The sequence below is a fragment of the Carlito syrichta genome, unplaced genomic scaffold (genome assembly GCF_000164805.1).
Source record: "Carlito syrichta isolate Samal-C Ts95f unplaced genomic scaffold, Tarsius_syrichta-2.0.1 Scaffold308266, whole genome shotgun sequence".
Taxonomy (NCBI): domain Eukaryota; kingdom Metazoa; phylum Chordata; class Mammalia; order Primates; family Tarsiidae; genus Carlito; species Carlito syrichta.
In genome coordinates, this window is record NW_007252362.1 from 393,521 (window position 1) to 416,345 (window position 22,825).

General features: G+C 38.3%; 2 protein-coding genes across 2 annotated transcripts in view; both read right to left on the bottom strand.

Moving 5' to 3' along the window:
• GUCA1C (guanylate cyclase activator 1C) overlaps positions 1–1,260 on the bottom strand; it is a 37,828-nt gene extending 36,568 nt beyond the window's left edge. The window contains exon 1 of the mRNA XM_008065390.2: positions 922–1,260. Coding sequence (XP_008063581.1) covers positions 922–1,125 — 204 coding nt within the window. The 5' untranslated portion in view covers positions 1,126–1,260. The remainder of the gene's footprint in view (positions 1–921) is intronic.
• A 3,886-nt stretch (positions 1,261–5,146) lies between these two features.
• Positions 5,147–22,825, bottom strand: part of MORC1 (MORC family CW-type zinc finger 1) — a gene marked incomplete at its 5' end in the record, with an annotated part of 83,767 nt that continues 66,088 nt past the window's right edge. The window contains 4 exons of the mRNA XM_008065393.1: positions 5,147–5,419; positions 9,581–9,775; positions 19,696–19,749; positions 21,256–21,343. Coding sequence (XP_008063584.1) covers positions 5,282–5,419; positions 9,581–9,775; positions 19,696–19,749; positions 21,256–21,343 — 475 coding nt within the window. The remainder of the gene's footprint in view (positions 5,420–9,580; positions 9,776–19,695; positions 19,750–21,255; positions 21,344–22,825) is intronic.

The following is a 22,825-nucleotide window of genomic DNA, read 5'->3' on the forward strand; positions in this document are numbered from 1 at the left end:
TTTTTAATTTTATTCCATTCATTGCCCTTTCTTTCTCTTTTATTATCACTTGCACAGCTTTCTAAATATCTATTTTTCTCATAGTAGTACTCTTCCCTTCTCTTTTATTCTAGCCATCATTTACACATTATGAAATAGACAAATCTATAGGTAAAATAAACACACAAGGAAAAGCCAGCAGAACTTGAGCCTGGTATTTTAGGTTGTTGGTTTTTTGTATAACTTTTTTTTCTATTCCATATCTTCTTTTCTCATTCTTGTATTTTTTTAAAAAGTAAATGAAATTAAATAGACTGCAGCTCCTCAGGACTGAGTAAATCCAAGACAATAGTTAAGTAACAATCTTCAGAAACTGAAATTCGTCTGAATTTTAAGACGTTTTAAGTTGTTTTGATTTTCCCCAAACTAAATTGGTCAAATAGGGTAGAAAAAAGTATTATGAAGCATTTTAACTTTTGATTTGAGTATAGACAACATGTTGGCTAATTTGTATTGATTTTATCTGCCAATCTAGATGCAGTCACACTTTTAAAAGCAGAGTTCTGTAATTTACTTTTCTAAAAAATGTCACCAATGCATTAAATACTTTGAAAACAGTCTTTGTAAATCAATCTGCACTTATTAGATTTATTTAAAAGATATAATGAGAATCCCATGCCAAGATTTAATTTGGTTTTAAAATAACTCCCTACATGAAGAATATTTCCTAGGGTGGGAGAAGCCGGTTCCCAATTATTTTCATGCCGTCAGTGCTAAATGTGTTTAATGACTCACTTACCTACAAGCTGAGGGTTGTCTGAAGACCTCTCTGTTCAGTGGGATGCACACATTTTACCTAAGCCTATTTTAGAGGGGGAAAAAAAGAGGAAAGAATGCAGAACCATAGCATTTTCATACCAAATAACAAGTAAAAGGTCTTACCTTGTTCATGTCAAAGGTATTATAAACTTGATCAATATGTTTATTCGCCTTTTGATTCAGACCTTGCAGACCCAAAAGTGTCTTAAATTCATGTAGGGTTTGCAGGCCGGATGGATATTCCATCATAAATGTTCTGTACCACATATAGGTCTCTTGGGCAGGAACTGAGATGTGATCACTGGCTATAGATTCACTATTTCCCATCGTGACTCAGCCTATAGCTTCTTCTCGGGTTGTTTTCGCGTACGCTTTCTCCAGATTTAGTCCCTCACTGTTCACTAAAACTAAAACTTGAGGCTAACATATGCCCTCAGAAAGCTACTCTAAACCTCTTACAGCTACAGGCTAAATAAGAATAGAAAGCCAGTGAGATTAACTCATCTGCACAGTTTTAAAACCAAGGTCACTTGACACCAACTGATGGTGTTGTGCTTTCGTCCATCCAGAGGTATAATTTTCTGTGAAGGGCAGAGGCAATATTTTAGAGAAGGCAGTCCTTGCCATATTGTTAGTCACAGATTATACCTACATTATTGAGTGATACGGTGGGTGTAATGGAAGGAACTCTGAGTTGCAATCAGGAAGTGTGGATTCTAGGCATTGTTCTACCACTTATTAAACTACATTGAAACATTACTTAGGCTGTCAAGTCTCAGTTTCCCCATATGTAAAATAGTAATAACAGAATATGCCTTTTCATACCTGAGTATTGTGAAAATAAATATAGACGAGTAACATTTTTACATGGAAATATTATATATTCTGAGTGTTGCTAAATTAAAAGAAAGCCTATATTTAAGAGAGGAAAATGGGTAGAGATAATAATTGATAGTAAGAGGAATTCTAGATGTAGCAGTCAGTAAAATGTGATCTAAAGATAAAGGAACATATTGGTCTGTGTCTTCTGGCATCATTCTTCCTTTTGTTCCTGTTTTTTTGTTTTTGTTTTTTGACAAGCTAACTTTATATCACTCCATTTCCCTAATCTGGCTAATCGTGTCCTAACCAAGTCCATGTTGTCAACAGATTTGAGAACCTGTTCGATGGACCTAAGAACTGTATTTATGGTGCAGTAATGGAAATGAATTGCCTGTGTGGTCCTCAACTCACTTTGAATCAACCATACTTAGAACCAGATAACGCTAGGTGGAAATCATGTAATTCTGTTACTCACAAATTCTAGCTCTTCTCTTCTAATCTCACTCAATTTTTTCTATTTCCATTTTGGCTCAGTTTATACATCTGATCTCTGCCTTTGTACCTCTTCTTTAGTCCTGACTGCCCATTTAAAATCCCATAGTCTCCAAGAACTGAAGCTACTGGAGACTAAATGAAAAGCCTTGAGAAGTGAGGAGGTTAGGGTGAATATAACTAACTTTGTTTCAAATGTACCAATGCACACTTGCAATAGGACATTTCTATTTAATAATAAAAGTTAAATAATAGGTATTCAGTAAGGTCATGGAAAAATTGGAACTTATCCATTTGGAAGTATTACTTGAAACCATTAGAATGAATGAGATCTTTTATGGAGAGAAAAAAGAACTAAGATGAGATAGTGGGGACTCTGTCTGGGGATTCTTCATCTAGGAGTATGAGGAGTATCCTGTGAGAGTTTTCAAAAAGCATCCTTTGGGGAATTCCCTCTTCAGACTCTTACTAAATGTCTGCCAGAAGTATGCTCAGAGGTGCTGACTTCTTAACACCATTAATATTTATTAATTACCAATTTTTAGATTAAAGAAAAAATGAATACTGATGATGGCAGAGGAAGGTAATAAGTTTTCAAGGGGGCAAGAAAATCCCTTGTGGAAGGAAAACTTTGGCTAGATTGAGAACACAAGGGTCTGGGATTCAGAAACTGTTTCTTCATGAAAAGGATGCTTTTAAAAAAATCTGGATAGGCCAGACTCAGTGGCTCAGCCTGTAATCCCAGTGCTTTGGGAGGTCGAGGTGAGTGGATTGCCTGAGTCTGCGGGTTCGAGACCTGCCTGGGCAACTTGGCGAGACCTCATCTCTACAATAAAAATTTTTAAAAATTAGCCGGGCATGGTAGCGTGCGCCTGTAGTTCCAGGTACTTGGAAGGCTGAGGTGGAAGGATCGCTGGAGCCTAGCAGGTCGCGGCTCCAGTCTGGGTGACAGAGTGAGACTCCAACTCAAAAAAAAAAAAAAAAAAAAAATCTGGATAATGATTAAATGCTGACACAGAAAAAAATTAAAATAAAAAATAAAAAATTGTAAAATGAGAATTCTTATATTGGACACAATTTTGAGATCTAAAAATCAGGAGTCTTGCTTTATAAAATATGAATCAGTCATAAGATAATGGAAAAAGTATTCACTTATGATAGACTAAAAAATTAATCTAATTACAATAAATATAACTAGAAAAAAAAATTTTATAATGGTACTCTAGGGCTCTAATGAAGAATTGAGCATATAAAAAGGCATATCTTGATCCTGGGTAGAAAGACTTGATGTTAAAAAACATGTCAATTCTCTCTTTATTAATCTATTATCTCCACAACGCCCCCCAAATATGAATAACATGTAAGAGGCAGAGGTAGTTAAAAATTACAATTCTAAGTCTGAATAAGAGTATCCAAAATAAATTCTAGATGAATCAAAGTTTTGATATAAGTATTAAAATCCCTATAAGAAAACAAAGCAAAATTGTCACTAGAAAAATCCTCTCTAAATATGACTATAGAAGCCATAAACAAAAGGAAGTGAAGCTAAAATATTTAAAAAATTCCAGTCAAAACATAAAAACATAAAAATAAGAAGTTGTAATGTACATCATATCAAAATGTCTTCAATGTGAAAACAGTTCTTACAAATCAGTATGAAAAATACCTACCAGCGCATAGAAAAATGGACAGAGTCCAAATTTAGAAATTCAAATGACTTTTGAATATATGAAAAGATGCTCAATCACACTACAAGTGTAAGAAATGTGTAGTAAAACCACAAAGATATAGCACTTTTTGCCTACTTGAGCAGAAAGATAAGAAAGTTTGATAATTCACTGGGTAGGTGAAGGTGTGAAGAAACAGACATGAATTCATTGTTGTAGGAATGTATATTAATAAAACTTTATGGAGTTCTATTAGGCAATATCTATTACTAATAAAATGTAACACAACTTTTGATCCAGCAATTTATCTGCTGAAATATTTGACAGACATAGTTATATATGGGTGAGATGAACAAATTTATAAAGATAGTCACTGTTGTATGCATATAATTCTAAAAAAATTTTTTTAAAAAATTCATCAGTAAGGTAATGGTTAAATAAATTTTGTATTGTATTTCCATTGAATTAAATAAGGCAGCACAGCTAAAGATAATGAAAGATTATCTCATTATCTCTCAGTAAATATATATGTTTATATGCTACTGATATAGAATGATCTTGAAGGTATAGTGAGTGGAAAGAAACAAGAGCATCTTTTGGATGTCATAGATCCACAGTTATATAATGATGTATATAATTTTTATATACTCTATGTGGGGAGATGATTTAAAAATAACTGTTAAAAGCATACTTCTTGAGTAACAAAGAGGCTAAAAACAAGAATAGACTAAAGACTTTTCACTATATTCTGTTTCTCATGTTCTGAATTTTGAATTATGTGCACCTACATAAGTAAAAATTATACAGTTCCACAAGTGAATACTAAATGTTTTATTTTTTTGTTCAAAGTTGCAGACATTTCTAAACAAACAAACAAGCAATCAGTTATCAAGGAAAGTATAATATCACAATTCCTTATATATGTATACATGTAAAAACAATTTTTATATATGTGTTATACATATACATATTTATGCTTTGGAGATTTATCCTTTTACTATAACTAAATAATAAAATTATCATATAAACTAGATTTCAAAGTTTTTTGGGAGGTTTATATTTTCTGCTTTACTGAGTGTTGGCTGTAGTTAGAAAGATAATAATGTCTTTCTTTTTCAACACACATTTCAAAAAGAGGTGATTTTATAGTCCTTTGTATATTGATTTCAAAAATCACTGTTTTCAAGTTTTTGTAATCTTTTAAGTAAAACAAAATTTAAGCTTGAGTGACATTTTCACTTTTCTTAGTAGCTCACATGGGAATTAGGGAACTCTAGAAATTATTTCCGAAAGAAAAGGAAGAGTTAGAAAATAGGATTGTGGAATATGTAAAGTGTAAATCAGTTTCCACTTCTAAAGTATATAATTTTCTTAGAGTTAAGCAGGATGAATTTGCAATAACAACAACAACAAAAGAAACTTTTAAAAAAGAATCTTTTAGTTTTCTTATTAGCATTTTAAAGGGGGAATACCTTCTCTGACTTTTAATTTTGAAAAGCCTTTTAATTTTTTCCTAAAGGGAGACTAGGTTCTGTATCTATAGTCACTTTATTTAAAGTCTTCTGGAAAAGGAGATTATCTTCTTTAAGCAAAGCTTCTAAATAAGTGTCAATCTGCTCCAGGTCACCTGCAGGACCACCCTGGAAAAGAGAAGCAAAAATCATCCCAGGGAAAGGAGCTACAGAGTTCCTCCTGCAATCTGGGCAGCCTTCCTAACAGTCTTACCTATGATTCAAGCAGCAACAAAACCCACCTTGCATTGGAATCATGTGTTTAACCTTTCAAAATGTTTTCTCATTTAATCTCATTTTATGCTCACAGGTGGTTAGGAACTTGGATCATTTTTTCTTCTTTAGTGAAAGTTCACTTGTGTTTTGTTTTTTGTGTCCCTTCTCTTTAATTGCCTGTCATATTCTTAAAGTTCCTTTATCTCAGACTCATCCTTCTGTGTTATAGGTTCTCATCTCTTGTTTGTAAAATCCATAAATCTTTAGCCTTGCACGAAAAAACCAATGAGTAGGCAAATTTTGATTCTCCATTTCTTCTGTTTCCATTGCAGCCCGTCAACTCTTGGCTTGTTGACTTGATCTATCCCCTTCTCTCCATGCTCATCCCTTCTCCCCTGTCCCCAGCTTCGTCCTGGGGCAATTTCATGCTCTCTTTCCTTGGGTTTCTTGATCCACGGGACTGCTGGACATAGGAAGGGTTTGCAACATTTTCATGGGAAATGCATATTATGAAAAAATGCATGAATTTCAATTTTTGCACCAAAATAAACTCATACTAACTTTTTATAACATGTCTGAGCATGATCTAGTCTGAGGAACCTATAAAGAATAAGAACTGAGGTGAGTGGATTGCCTGAGCCCGTGGGTTCAAGACCCGCCTGGGCAGCAAGACCTCATCTCTACAATAAATCAAAAAATCAGCCGGGCGTGGTAGCGCATGCCTGTAATTCCAGCTACTTGGAAGGCTGAGGCGGAAGGATCGCTGGAGCCCAGCAGGCAAGGCTGCGGTGGCCAGGAGCGGCCACTGCACTCCAGTCTGGGTGACAGAGTGAGACTCCGACTCAAAAAAAAAAAAAAAGAATAAGATAGCCATTTGAAAAGATCCTCTATCACAGGACCATGAATTCTGCTCCAATTGAAGCAAGAACAACTCACATTTTGGTAAAGCTTGGTGGAAGAATTATGAAAACACTGATGTTTTACAAAAAGTTTATGAGGATAACGTCTCTCCAAAATCAGAAGTTTACAAATGGATAACTTGTTTTAAGACAGGTCAAGATGATGACGAAGACGAAACCCTCAGTGGTAGGCTATCCACATCAGTTTGAAAAAAAAAATGTGTTCTTGTTGTAATTGAAGAGGACTGATGATCAGTAGCAAAAACAATAGCCATTACCATAAACACCTCAATTAGTTTATCTTACACACGTCTAAATGAAAAATCAAAGAGGAAGAAACATTTGACTCAAAGGGTGCCCAAACCATTGTGCCCAGGTCAGCAGCAGACAAGAGCAGATCTTTCAGTGAAAAATCTAGACAAGCAGGATCAAGATCTTGAAGCATTTCCTAAAAGAATAGTAAGCAGATGAGTATAAAAAGTACTAGTATAATCCTGAAGACAAAGCACAATCAAAGCAATGGCTATTAAGAGATGGAAGTGGTCCAGTCAAATCAAAAAGAGAACTGGTCAAAAACAATGGTCATGGCAACAGTTTTCAGGGCTGCTCAAGGAATTTTTGCTTGTTGACTTTCTGGAGGGCCAAAGAATGATAACATCTGCTTGTTATGAGAGTGTTTTGAGAAAATCAGTCAAAGCTTTAGCAGAAAAACGTCCAGAAAAGCTTCACCAATAAGGCCTTCTGTACCATGATGATGCTCCTGCTCACTGCTCTCAACAAACGAGCAATTTTGTGAGTGTTTCAATGGGAAATCATTAGGCAATTGGCTTCTTTTGACTTCTTTTTGTTTCCTTGCTGGGCTCGGTGGCTCAGCCTGTAATCCCGCGCCTTTGGGAGGCTGAGGTGAGTAGATTGCCTGAGCCCGGGTTCAAGACTCGCCTGGCCAGGCGAGACCTCATCTCTACAATAAATCAAAAAATCAGCCGGGCGTGGTAGCGCGCGCCTGTAATTCCGGCTACTTGGAAGGCTGAGGCGGAAGGATCACCGGAGCCCAGCAGGAACTGCAGTGGCCGGGAGTGGCCACTGCACTCCAGTCTGGGCGACAGAGTGAGACTCCAACTCAAAAAAAAAAAAAAGTTTATTTTTAAATTTTTATCTTTTAATTCCATTTTTTCCACAAACTTTTTGAAGTCCCCTTATATGTTTCCTCTTTATTGATCTCTCACTCCCTTAGACCAAACTAAGGGATCAACTAGCTCTCCAACTGAGCTGATGAATAAGATAATTTTTAGGAAGGACCACTCAGAAACAATCCTAGCTTTAGATCCTGTTCAGGCATTATGACATGTCTACCCTAGATTTTCTCAGTCTTCGAACAAGGCGGAATTGTACTAAATCCCAGCTTTGTCACTGCTGCTGCAGGCAGGTTTCCGATGTGGCTATTTACCATGATGTTGACATTCATCTAGATTTCTAAATATTCACTGACCCTGAAGAATGCCCTGTGGCCCTTCCTGACACAGAGTACTTCTCAACTTGTTAGATAAAATATTATGTTTTGGCTATTAAGCTCTGACTGGCAGACTAAACTTCCAGGATATTCAACTGGTTCTATGCTCAGCTTCTTCATATGTCTGTCCCCCTCCACCTCCTTTGGGTCCCTCATCTCAATTTTCTGCTCTACCCTACTTAAGTGGCTCTGGCAGTCACAGACAGTGAAATGAAAATTTCAAGTCTGGAGATGAATGTGACATATTTGGGCAGGAACCATTTGAGTACCCCTCCACTAATACTAGGCAAGGTGTTTCATACTCTGCTGGCTAAAGTCTTTCATTTTCCTACCAAACTTCATGAACAGTATTATTACTCTGGCTACTCTGGGGGAATCCACAGGTTTGACATAGGGAATAGCAAATGATTATTTTTTCAGTTGCTATTATGAGAGCCAATCATTTTGATAAACATTTTGTTAGTCAGAAAGTAGTACTCCACTTCTATGACATGGAATTTCTTTGGTCTTTCTAAATTTCCTTGGTAGTGAAATGATAATTGTCACTGGAACTCTACTGTGTGCCAGGCTCTATACCAGACCTTTTACGTGTAAAAACGTTTGCCATACTTCACAGCACAAGAACCAAAAGGAGCTCCACTCACATACCACTCTCATAGCCATAAATAAACTCAAAGGATTGGCTGGAGTAGTGTTGTTAATAGAAACACAAATACAATCACCATTATATAAAAACAAGTCAGAACATCCTTTTTTATTTAATAATGTAACATTTTAATCACTGCCCAAACCACCAAATGGAAGAAGGGCTTCTTAATAAATCTAAATTAAACAAAAACAATATTTTCTGCATTTTATAGTATAAAATAAATTTCAGAAATATCAAAAGATTTTGTTTTTTGAAGTGGGCATGGACTCCTACATTGAAATGTTCACAGGCAGAACTGAAATGCAGCCACTGGCTTCCAGGTCTGTGCTCATCACACGTTATACTGAGGTATGGATGGCGAGGTTCCTTGTCTCTCCTCAACTCCTTCAAGAGCAAGGTATTCCTCCAGTCAATCCTCCAGGCTTTCCACAAGGGACTCCGTTCTGATCTCACCTTGGATGGCCCAGGAAGGACCTGTCTTCTGTCCCAGCACTCAGGGCCTGTTATCTGATGACAAAATGCCACGCGCTCCCCAGGCTCACAGTTCTGACTGGATTTCTCAGTTTATTTCAAGCATCTACTGACAGCAATCCACACTTATACAATGTTTCTTGCCGTCTCCAACCTCTCCCTCAAGGTCAGGAGGGTTTATTTTTATTTATGTATTAAGATAAAAATAAATTAACATACATTGCTTTCTGAAAAAAAGTGAAAAAATTTCCTTCTGAACACTTGCTACTGAGGAGACACCAAGGGTGACCATCATCCTATACCAACAGAACAAGCAGAGATTCTAAATTTTTTTTTAAGATAAAGGTCAAAAATTTTTTAAAAGTTCTAATATATGCCTTCACAGTTCATTTATTTGTGATTTCGAAATCTATATAAAGAGAGTTAGAGCTGGATTAAGTGACTTTTCCAAAGTCAGTAAGTGAATGTCAATGTTAGAAGAAGCTACCTGAGTGCTCTTTCCATCAAGTCTATTCCTGCTGCTCAAGTACAATTTCATCACTCACCAGCTGAAGTTTCTGCAGCACTGCTTCCAGTTTTACGCGAAGATTCTTCAGTTTATCCTCGGTCATTTTTCTTTTTTTTTCACATTGCCCCAGACAGATTTCATTTAGTACTCCTCTTCGATTTGCATCATAGATAACAGACTGAATTTTTCTCTTTAGTTTTTTTTCATATTGGACCATATAAATATTCTGGATCTGGGAATAGTTTTTTTAAAATAACTTTAGTGTATTTTTAAACTATTAATTCTCCCCTTAATATCCAAAAGCAATTTCATATTCCAACTTTGTGCGCGCCACACACACACACACACACACCCCAAGTGTCAACTCTGTGTGTAAGTGCTACAGGTAGTCTAAATTTAAGATGTATTGATACCCTTAAGGAACTTACACCCTACTGGAAGATGAAGGGACAGGAGGAAAAATGTAAATATTCCAGTAATTATAATATATGGAGAAGAGAGGCACACCAAGGTGGACTCAGAGACCTTTTCTTTGGAATAAAGGAGGAACCCAATAAAGGTTGGATTTGTTCTCCCAACACTGATTACAGTTTACTCAAGGAACAAAGGGGGTAGGTGCCTATGACCCTCTCTCCACAGCACCAGTAACTCACAGGTAATGACACAATGACTAGGCACTGGGACCTATCTTGGCAGATGATGTGGTGTTATTTAAAACTCAAGTCTGTAGTATCTACAAAGCACAGGAGCTACAGTAAGAGAATTCTTGTTGTTCTCCCCTCTTTCTGGATTTCTTATCGTGATGTAAAGATTATGAACTGTTATGCATATGACCCTTACCAATTCAAGAATCTTGGTTGCTTTCCAAAGTTTCACATTGTGCCTGAGGCACTCATAAAGTAGACCGAGGTAATGGAGAGGCCAAATGCTTTAATTTCAGAATGACATTAATTGCTTGTATCAACATTCTGAAAGGGTCAGGGAAAATAGATACAGGGCAAATACCATTCTGATACACATCTGAATGTTTCTATAACAAGGATATTTCTGTGTTAATGCGACTGGGTTGCCAGGAAAAAGATAAAGTAGCCTAATTTGCCTTCTGGCGTATCCTACGTACATCCTTCCACACCCTCCACCACGTTGACTATGGGCTGACCCTTTCCAGAAGTTGTCCACATCATTGCCTTTAGCACTCACTGACTTCATGAGTTTCTCTTCTTTCCATAACATCCATAAAAGTGCAAACAAAAAGTCCCACACACAGGAATTTCTGCTAATAAATATTTATAAACTACTTCTTAACCAGAAAGCATTGAATTTAATTATAGATGATACAGTCTTTGCCCTTAAGAACATTCTACCCTGCAATTTTTTTTTTCTTTTTGGTAGAGATGAGGTCTCACTATGTTGCCCGGGTTGGTCTTAAACTCCTAGCCTTAAGCAATCTTCCAATCTTGACCTCTGAAAATGTTGGGATTACAGATATGAGCTATCACGCCTGACCTGAAGTGTATAAATATTATATCTTATGGGAATAGGGACATTGTGCCCCAATTAAGGTTAAAATATTAGAGTTAAGAAAAGGGTGTGAATTTTTCATTATATTAACGAGTATTAAAGTCCTTACTTAGATTTGCCAGTAACTTTTTCTCTCATTATTTGTACTTTTCATATACCGTTAATTGAGAGGAATATTTGGGAGTTCCGTGGTGGCAAGCAACGACACTATGTGTGGGTGTATGTACGGTAGTCTGCTAAAAGTGAGATTAATTGTGAGGTTTGTAGATTGCCATGTAAACAAATCTTAGACTCTTAGAGTCTTAAATTGCCTAGAAGCTTGTATGAGACACCAAGAACAGACTGAAATCCTTAACCTGGTTCTGCCTATTCTTACCTTATTTCCTGATCATTTTTCCAGTTCATTTATGTCTCAGGCCTTTTGCTCTTAATGCTTTCTCTGTCTGCTAGGCTCAACCCCAGATCTGCACAAGACTCACTCCTTGCCTCAGTCTGTGTGGAAACATCACCTCCTCAAATACTTCTCATGCACCATATCTGAAATAGACGTCCTCTTCTCCAGTATACCATCCCTGTCTATTCTTGGTCTTGAAGAATTATTTGATGACACACCACAGCATGTTTATTCATTTACATGCTTATCATCTATCATTATATGACTCTATATTATGTGTTTTTGTTTTTTTTTTAAAGCAGGATTTATTGAGAGGACAGAAAAGCTCCCACAGTGGGAGGGGACCTGAAGGGATTGCCCTACATTATTTTTTATTGATATATTTATTATTTGTCTCTCCCTCTAGAATGTAACCTCCATGTAAAAAAAGAGTTGCTTTTGTTCACCTTTGCATTTCCCATGCCTGGCACACAGCACTAAATAGTCAGGAGAGCAGATACAGCACTTACAGCAAAGGAATTTCAAACACGTGGGACAATCCTGCCTTGAAATCCAGGCTACTTCCAGAGATGCTAGACAGGAATCTACTATTTTTTTTGTTTGAGTAGAAGTCTCACTCTTTTGCGCAGGTTAGAGTGCAGTGGCACGCTCACAGCCACTGCAGCCTCCACCTGCTGGGCTTAGGTGATCCTTTTGCCTCAGCCTTCCAAGTGGTTGAAACCACAGGAACACAACACCATGCCTGGCTAATTTTTTAATTTACTGTAGAAACAAGGACTCACCAAGTTGCCCAGACTGGTCTTGAACCCCCAAGCTCAGGCAATCCTCTCTCCTTCACCTCCCAAAATGCTGGGATTATAGGTATGAGCCACCGTGTCCGGCAGCATCTACTTTTGGGTATCTTCAAATCAACCTACAAGAATCTGGTGACTTAAAACTAACTGCAACAACCACCTCCTCCAGGAAGCTTCACAGATGCTTCCTGTGCAGGCTGCAGGCAACCACAGGGAGTGATATCTCCCACAGCCTGAAGATGAAATAGGGTAAATAATTCACTTAGTTGGAATAAGGACACAATCTCACATAGTTTAGATGTCACTAGCCACTGTAAACCAAAATAAAATATTAAGCATCCCCAACCAACTGAATGGATGCACCTCGGAGCCAAGGAAAACTGAAAAGCTAAATCCCACACCATGACGGAAAAGGAAATTGGACGTGTTTCTTATGGAGTCTTAGGCATAGCTGACCAGTATTAGTATTAATAGATATCATAAGACTGACAAAACAGACTCTGTGGCAATAAGATACCGAATTCTAAAGTAACTCTTAGTATAGTCTCACATGACATATAGCAGGACTTAATGGAAATTAAAACATTTTACCCCAGAATATATTTATTTGACATATTTTGAAGTGACTCTGCAAAGCCACCTTTCAGGGAAATTTGCATCTACAGAGAACTTTTAAGACATTTGCTACCTATTCTCTCTGAAGTCTATAACTTGGAGGCTTTATCTAAATAACACGAGCCTTGTCTTCCTCAACCCCTTCATTGTAACTCAAGCATTTCTTTTCTTTAACTGATTTCAAATTCTTTTTGGGGGGGGAGGTTGGAGTCTCACTCTCACCCAGGCTAGAGTGCAGAGGCATGCTCACGGCCACCATAGCCTCAACCTGCTGGGCTCAGGTGATCCTTCTGCGTCAGCCTTCCAAGTAGCTGGAACTACAGGCACACGCCACCATGCCTGGCTAATTTTTTGGTTTATTGTAGAGATGAAGTCTCGCCAAGTTGCCTAGGCTGGTCTTGAACCTGTGGGCTCTGGCAATCTTCTTACCTGGGCCTCCCAAAGTGCTGGGATTGTAGGCGTGAACCACCGCGCCTCAGAGTTTGACTCTTTCTACCAACTGCCAATCAGAAAATCTTTGAATCCAGTTATGACCTGTAAATCCCTCCTACCTCACCTTGGAGATATCCCACTTTTCTGGGTCCAACTAGTGTAAACTCCACATGTATTGATTTATGTTTTGCCTGTAACTTCTGTTTCCTTAAAATGTATAAAGGGGAATTATAATCCATTCATTTGGGACATATGTTTGCAGGACCCCTTGGGACTATGCCATGGGCCTAGATTACTCACATTTGTCTCAGAATAAACCTCTTTAAATATTGTACAGAGTTTGCTATTTTAGAGTTGGTAAAACTCCAGAATTTTACAGCTTTTGCTATCCTGAATAAGTAACCAAAAACCACTTTTTCTTTTCCTCTTCTTTTCCCTCTCTCTCTCTCTTTTTGTCAGGGTCTTACTCTGTCACCCAGGCTGCAGTGCAGTGGCACAACTATGGCTCACTGTAGCCTTGATCGCCTGGATTCAGGCAATCTGTCTGCCTCAGCTTCCCAAGTAGCTGGGACTACAGGTGTGTGCCACCATACCTGGCTAAGTTTGCATTTATTTTTTTAGAGGCAAGGTCTTGCTATGTTGCCCAGTCTACTCTCAGACCCCTGGACTCAAGCAATCCTCCCACCTCAGCCTCCCAAAGTATTAGCACTACAGGCATGAGCCACCTTGCCTGGCCAGAAAACACTTTTTCATAAAAATAAAAGCAAATAAAATAAACCAAAACAAATAAAAGAGAAATATAAAATATGAAAAGCAACATTATTTGAAAATGTGGTAGTACTGCTCATCAACCATAAAGAGTAACACTCTGTGGACATACTTGAATGGAGCCAAAGTGATGCTGAATGAGTAAAGTCGATTGCATACTGTATGATTCCATTTCTATCACACTCCTGAAACGACCAAGTGATAGAGATGGAGAACATATTAGTGGTTGCCAGGAGCGAGAGGTATTTGTGAAAGGGCTGGGTGGGTGTGACTACAAAAAGCACTAGAGAGAGACTTAAGGGAATTCTGCCTCCTGGTTTCCGTAGTAATTATTCAGATCTACACATATGATAAAATGACACAGAACTATATATGCACATTTTACCAATTTCAATTCCCTGGCTTTGATATTATGCTGAAATTACGCAAAATGTGAGCATCGGTAGAAACTGAGTGATGGGTATACAAGACCTCTCTGAACTATTTTAGCAACTTCTTATAAATCTATACTTATTTTTAAAATTCAAAGTAAAAATAAATAGAAAGAAGCTCCGACATTAGTATGGTATGAGACCAAGAATATTCATTTATATTCAAAGTTGTATTCAGTCTCTCAAAGTCTACCCCTTTGGGACCAGTAAACTGTGTTTTCTGTCAAATACTACAGGCCGAATTTCTGGTTTATTTTTCTGCCTTTCTCTGTCCTGGAGGTTCTGCTAACCTCTCCAAGAAGTTTCTATAAAAAGTTGTAATTCTGACAACTTTTAAAGCTTTATGAAAAAGAACATCTAGCTGTATTAACATTTTAATTAAGGTGAGAAGAGGATTCTAACAAGATGAGAGGCTTAGTTCTGCTGGTTAAACTCACTCTTGTAAAGGTATTTGTGGCATATCAAAAACTGAATTTTTTTCCAAATTCCATTAATTTAGAATGAAATTAGGATGTGAAAGAAAGAATATTCAACTGAGATTTTAATGTTCCGCCTTGAATTTTAAAAGTCAGAGCTCTAGCAACTTTGTAGCTCCAGAATCCTAACATGTTTACATAAAATGAGGAAGGCCTGTACGATCGATAAATTTTGTAACATACAAACAGGAATATTCATGTGTTTAAGTTGGCAGACGCTACAGCAGAATCAATCAGCTCTGATTCAAAGGACAACTATTAAAACCAGATGCATTCAAAAGTACTGACTGAATGCCGCTAGGATATAGTTTGATAGAGAAGATTACTCACTTCCAGGGAGTCCATGATTTAATTGAAGGGAAAACAAAATAAAAACTATTGCAAGGCAGAAATTTTAATTAATACTGAAACAGATTTTAAGGTTGTCTCAGAACACAGAGCAGTTGAGATTAATTTCACATGAAGAGACTGAGGAAAGCTTCATGTAGAAGATAATATTGATCAAGCTCTAAATGGAGTGAAGGATTTCAAAAGAGAGTGGATATGGGAGAGTGGATATGGACATTATGGGGGACAGTATGATAGAACTCAGCGGTGTTAGAGCAGTGTTAAGTATTGGAGCCAACTCTAAGATAATTGTTTGGATGGAGCAGATGGCTTGTGAGAAGAAAGAATTTAAGATGGTGGTTAGGGCTGGGTGGTACAGGACTGCCAGTGGTGTCATGAATCCCCTACTACTATCATGGTCATTGTGAAAACCACTGATGTGACCAAAGAAGGCTGTAACATATAGGATGATCCTGTGCTTTAATGTGGCCTTTTTTTAAATTATAAAAAGTACACACCTTAAAGTAAATCGTATAGATGTGTCCTCTCCATGGATTTCAAGAAGTAATTTGAATAGCTTTTATTACCATCCACCTAAAGTTACCAATCATTTAGAAGTCTTCAAGATAAGTAGTTTCATTGTTAGGAAAGTCATGATTCCAATTGTTCTGTATTTTGCCTATAAGATCTCAGTTTCAACTGGAACTCCTGGTCTCTTTGTTTATCTTGCTTATGCTCTTCGAATCTCACTTACCCTGGATATTAAGGGGCTACAACTCACCATCTATGCTAAAACTGTTCACCCCGGATAATCACTTACCATATTCACTCTGGCCTCTAAATCCCAACAACCTGGTTCTAGTACTGATGGCATAGACATTGGAAAAAGTATCATTTAGAAACATATGAAAGGGCACATACAGGCTTTGATAAACAAATGATTAACGATCTAATTCTTAACAAGCTTCTAAGTTTTTATAGGGTAAGTGTTTAAACCAGAGTCCCCTAACCAGCAGATGAAGACCTATGGGAAGATCCAGGGGCCTTATTAATGGCTCTTCAAGATAACAACTCTTCAAGATAACTACCACAGACTTTCAGTTGGGAAAACCAATTCCTGGTAGTGTTATGGTCTGATAAATGCTTAGCCTCTATCTCTCGAGAGGCAGAGAACTGGCAGAAAGAATTTTATCACTGAATTCAGGGAGACAGAACCTGGCACCCGGAATTTCTGGAATGTGTCTGTTCCCCCTTAGGTTTCACAATCCGTTTTTTAAGTTTAGGGTTGCTGGTTTCTATAGATGGACTACATGACTGACAGAGAACTGTACAGAACTTAAATCACAGCCGCATTTTCCCAAAAGTGACATTTATCGTCCACATTTCTGGTAACAATTTCCTGGGGTAGCCCACAGTTTTCTTATCAGTAACACCGAACAGAGAAGTTGATCAAACTTGCCATAGAGTAAGGCAATTAACACAGTCTATTACAAAGTAAAACTTTCACTAGAACATATTGTTAATTAGTAGTTATAACAAGCAAAGAGTTATACAAATTATAAGACTTATGGTTACATGGGTACTATCTTTTTAAAATCTATGACTACTGATAAAAGGAAGTGAATAGGGATTCATTTATCTCAGGTGAGTGACCAGGGTCTGCAGGGAGCTAAGGATTCTGCGAAGTGACTTATGGGGAATGTGCAGGAGATAAGGGGAAACAACTTTTCCTTGCTAATTCTCAGAATTTAGCATGCAGGCCAGCTCAAATGCTTGTTACGCCTTTCTTTATGGGTTGTGGCAATATGGACAGACAATAGTGGGTTTCCGTATCAGCAGAGCACTGAGCAAACCTGGCTACCACACACTACTCCCTCATATAGAGATTTCTCTGTCAGCGTTTCCCCCATATACGTCTTGCGATTCAAGTCTCAAGTAAGTTAAATATACTTATTCTACACCAACAGGCTGAAGAGTTGCAATGTACCTACTGCAAGTAACACATAAACACTCTCTCGCTAAGAGGAAGTATTAAAGTCTCAAGAAGAATAACATGGAAGGCCGGGCACGGTGGCTCAGCCTGTAATCCCAGCACTTTAAGAGGCTGCAGCAAGAGGATTGCCTGGTCCGGGGACCAGCCTGGGCAATTTGGTAAGATCTTGCCTCTACAATGAATCACAAAAACTAGCCAGGCGTGGTGGCATGAGTCTGTAGTTCCAGTTACTTGGAAGACTGAGGTGAAAGGATCGTCTAAGCCCAGAAGGTCGAGGCTATGGTGGCCATGAACATGCTAGAGCATTACAGCCTGGGCGACAAGAGTGAGACTCCAATTCAAAAAAAAAAAAGAATAACCTGGAAAAAAAATATAATGGGAAGAGCTTTGGAGTGGAGCAAAACTGGGTTTCAACTCTGAATCCGATACTTACATCCGACACTGGGATATTAACTTTCTGAATCTCCTTTCTTTGTTGCCAAAATGAAGATAGCAGCCCCTACCTTCCAAAGTTGTGAGGGTTAAATGAAGTAATGTGTAGTGAAGGCCCAGTCCAGTGGCTAGCTCTAGTAGCTCTCAATCAATCACAGTTTTACTTTAGTTGATGAAAATAATATTAGTGCTAGAACAGGGTCAGCCATATTACTGAAAATAAACCTTGTCTTTTATTCTAGTTAGGAAATGTTGATAAGTCATTCCACAAACTAAAAGTGTTCAATTACTGCTTTTTCAACAAAACATCATTCAGAAAATAGACTTTTCAATTGAATGGTAATGAGAAACTAAGAACTACAACCTCCCCCCTTCATTTCCAGTTATTTCACACAGCCCAGTAGGCACTCAGTCAGAAACAACAGAGGCAAACCTGTCAACAAGGGTTGTCCGATATAGACACACTGTGTGATACAGCCTTTGTGAGAGGAAATCGGATTCAGATTCTACTTTTCATTTCAAGTTTGCCTAGTGATATGTCTTTAGAAAATTTACTTTACAACTCCTTTTCTTTTTATCCTTTTAAAGACAGGGCCTCTTCTGTCCTCAGGCTGGAATGCTGTGGCATGATCATAGCTCACAGCAACCTCCAACCCCCAGACTCAAGCAATCCTTCTGTTTCAGCCTTGCCAGTTGCTGAGACTACAAGTGCACCCCACCATGTTCAGCTAATTTTTTTTTTTTAATTTTTGTAGAGAGGACCTCACTGTGTTGCCTGGGTTGGTCTTGAACTTCTAGGTTCCAGCAATCCTCCTGCCTCAGCCTCCCAAAGTGCTGGCATTATAGGCATGAACCACTGCACCTGGCTCCACAATTTTTTTTTACTTATAAAACAAAAAATCCAAATGGACTCTACTACTACAACAAAAGATGAGGCAGTGTCAGGGGGTGCCAGTCACCTCTTATCTTTATAGATTTGCATGTAATTATGATAGTTTCCCAGAAGGTGGCTGTAAGTATAAGCACATGGAAAAAAGATGCTAATGTATGTGCCAGTGATGAAGCTGGTGAACAGGTCTGAGAAAACACAGGGAAAATGTCAACAAAGACCTAACATGTCAATATTAACCCTGGTGCCATGACAATTTCTAGGTGGCTGTAGTCTTTACACTGAGTCTGGGACCCTCCATGGCCATCTGTGCTCTAACATTAATCCCTTATGTCAGCCTGGCCAAGCCCACATCTTGGAATTTCAAGTTTTATAGTGTGAGATAGGGGAGTTGAAGGAATATAATTTTCAAAGCTATTTCTGTAGTAGAACTTGAAGGACACTCTGGACTCTTTTCCCGAGCCCCCAAATCATTAAGGACTAGATACACAGCATTATTTGACAATGGCTTAAAAGATATCTACACACAGAGAGAGAATGGTTGAAAAGAAATACATAAAAATATTAATATCAGTGTTCTTCAGATGGTTTGGGACTTCTGATAAATTTCTTTAAATTCCTTTTACTTCTTACATTAGCAGTAATTACTTTTATAACTACTTTCATGATAGAAAAATTATTAACTCATAAAACTGAAGATAAGGTACTAAAAAAACTCAGAGAGATATCAAGTTGTCTGGAATAATTTAAAACTTGACTCTATAAACAATTTCTGCCATAGTCTAGTATTTTGAGGATTCAGTGAATACATTTCCTAAAGACTCAGAATGTCCAATTTTCTGTTCAAAATATAATCCTACTCCAAGTGTTTCCTCGCTTTGTGTTGTAGAAGCCTTTGCATTTAAGATACAAAAAGATGTTGTTTTATGACATCTGATATGCTGCACATTAATCTAAGTCTTGATAAGTGAATGCAAATTTGATTTCCTTCCAAACCTAACATTTCGAAATGTATATTACTTCTCCTTTGGAACATAGGGTCATTTAGAATATAAATGGCTATACTGAAAGGAAGCTTACCTGGTTGAAACACATTTTCAGCTTTTTGTTTGTCTGCTCTGGGCATTGTTCCAGCTGTTTTCATAAATGATAATAGAACAGGATATTAACTTTTAGAGAATGAGCTGTCTACAACAGAGTTATATCATGCCAGTATCCAACATAAAAAAGCAACAAAGCTTAGAACTGGCCAACAAAGGTACATTAGGTCTTTTAAGCCTGGGTCTAATTAAATTAATTAGATTATACCTCACTTCCTTCCAAAAAATAAAAAGAATTAAGGCAACTTACATAAATAAATACAGCATGGCTAAACTATGTGGCAGATAAAAATATCAAGGTGAGGAAAAATTCAATGATAAAATAATAAATATTCAGAAGGCGATGCTGAGAAGGCAGTTGGAGTCTGTGTGTCTTGGAAGGGAGTGCCAGGGAGAGAGACGGGAAGTCACTGGCAGGTGGGGTAGTATTTAAAGTCAGAGACTAGATGAGGTCACCTAGAAACAGCATTTAAGAGAGAAAAGGCAGTGGCCCAGAAACAAGCCCTCAGTCACACCGACATTTAGAAACCAAGTGGAATAGGAATTTGCCATAAAGAAGGTAGAAAGGAAGAAAATCGGAAGTGTCTGCCATGGAAGCTAGACAAGCAGAAAGTAATCAGCTGGGTCGAAGGCCTCTGACAGGTCAGGTAAGGCAAGAAGTGACGACTGCCTTGTCAGCAAACAGGTCAGTGGTAGCTCTGACAAGAACAATGTTAGTTAAAAGTGGTGGAGTCAGAAGCCCCACGGGAGAGGAAGAGACAAGAACAGAAGACAAAAAAAGCAGAAACAATGAATATAGACTAGGAATTTAGGGATCTCCCCAGGATCAGACTGAGGCACATGACACCTCTGATACAGTAATAGTTCAAGCTCCATTCATTGAGAGCCTTTCTGAGTGTACCCATCATCTCCACAAGCAACGCTAAGCATGGAGGTGGAGGCTCTTGGTGGCTCTACTCCTCCACCTGGCCTCAGGCACGCACACCTCACTCAGTTTCACCACAGCCCTGCAGGGACTATGCTGCTGGGGGACCACCCTTTGTTACTTAAGCATGGCCAATGGATAGGAAGGGTTAACACTTTGCACCCCAGGTAGCTGATCAAAGTTTTCTATCCAATCATATCTGGTGCTATCCGTGAGAAGAGATTTAATAAATGTAATTTTCCAGTGGTGTCTCAGTGATTCTAGTAAGGTTAGTGCTTTGGGCAACTACCCATTCCTCAGCTCAGCTATTCATAGCGGGCAACTGAGGAAGTTTTTCTAAGAAACAGAAACTCTATTTTGTGGTGGAGAGGGAAGCCAGGGACTATGTAATGGTTTCATCTCTGCAATGGACTGTCCCAGTCTGTAAGAGCTTCTCCACTGCATTTAACCTTGGCCACAGTGATTTCACATGTAGCTTTAATTCTGAATCGCCCATTTGGTATAAAGGACCCCATCTTCAGTCACTGAAGGCATTCAAGGTCCTCTTACTGGTAGCCCTTTACATTTTTTCAAGCTATTCTGTCAATCCTCAGAGTTCTAAAAAAAACAGCTTACCTCAGAACTTGATATAAGTTCTTCCACAGATGTGCAGTCAAATTCTAATGGTAGCTGACACTCACGAAAAAAATACAGAAGAATCTCCCTGGGAAAAAAATAACACAGCAGAAATAGGAAGATACCAAGACAACAGAGGCAGCACTCACCTGCCAGAACTGGGTTCATTTCCTAGCTTCATCATCCTGGCAAAAATGAGCATTAGTTCCCCCCAAATATTTTGCTTTTACCATTGGCATCAATGTGTTCTTTAGAAAGCACAGACTGGGAAGAGGGAGGTGGGGATGACTACAAAAAGGCAATCAGAAGAACCCTTCTGATGGAGAAACTGTTCTGTATTTTGACTGCATCAATAACAGTATCCTGATTGTGATACTGTTCTATGGTTTTGCAAGATGTTATACCTGGGAGAAAATGGGTGAAGGGTATGGGGGAGTCTCTCAGCATTATCTCTTACAACTGATGTGAATATCTACTTATCGCAAAATAAAAACTCTATTGAAAGGAAGGAAGGAAGGAAGGGAAGAAGGAAAAAAGGTAAACAGGAAGGGAAGGGAAGGGAGGAAAGGAGGGAGACAGGAAGAAACCAATCAACTAAACAACCTTGCAATGCTGAGCCACTGATAATCAACCAGTCCAGGAAAGCCCTGACCTGCTTGAGTGTTGTCTTCTGCAGAGAACTCAGCATTGTCAACTTCCCGGAAGAAAATAGGCTGACTACAGACTTACTTTTTTTCCTGAGGAAACCAAAGAGGTTAAGTCTCTGGAATTTTTTTTTCATCAGGACTCCAGAACTATTCTTAGAGATCAGACATGGACCCTACTCTTTCATACAGTGGTGGCCATTGTTCTGACAAGTGCTTCATTTTGCCAAAAGGCAGTAGTACCCATCTGTCTACTGTGACAGCTTTCCTAGGATTACTCACCTATCGGACACATATTTCATTCCCGGGAGAATATGAAATCTACAAAATTAATAGCCACCACATCTTAAAAGTGTATAGTGTTTTTATGTTGACATGTTCCCAGAGCCTCATGTATATTATCTATGGGATTTACAAAATGTTTTTGGTTGTAAGACTATATGGCATACCAAAGACAAAAAAGCTCTTCTTGTACAATTTACATTTCTAATATACATATATATTTTGAGTCAGGGTCTCACTCTGTCACCCAGGCTGGAGTGCAGTGGCATGATCAGGGCTCACTGCAGCCCTGACTTCCTGGGCTCAGGGTATCCTTCTGCCTCAGCCTCCTGAGCAGCTGGGACTACAGCTGCATGCCACCATGCCTGGCTAATGGCTTTTTTTTTTTGGTAGAGATGGGTTTCACTTTGCAGCCTAGGTTGGTCTTACACTCCTGGGCTCAAGCAATCCTCCTATCTCAGTCTTCCAAAGTGCTGGGATTACAGACATGAGCCACTATGCCCAGCCACACTTCTAGTATTTTAGTATATTATTTGTATTAGTATTCATTTATAGAAAAAAGATTCAAAGAGATTCAATCTCAAATGTTAAAAATTCTCAGCACTGCTCAAACATTAAATATAACACACACACACACCCCTCAA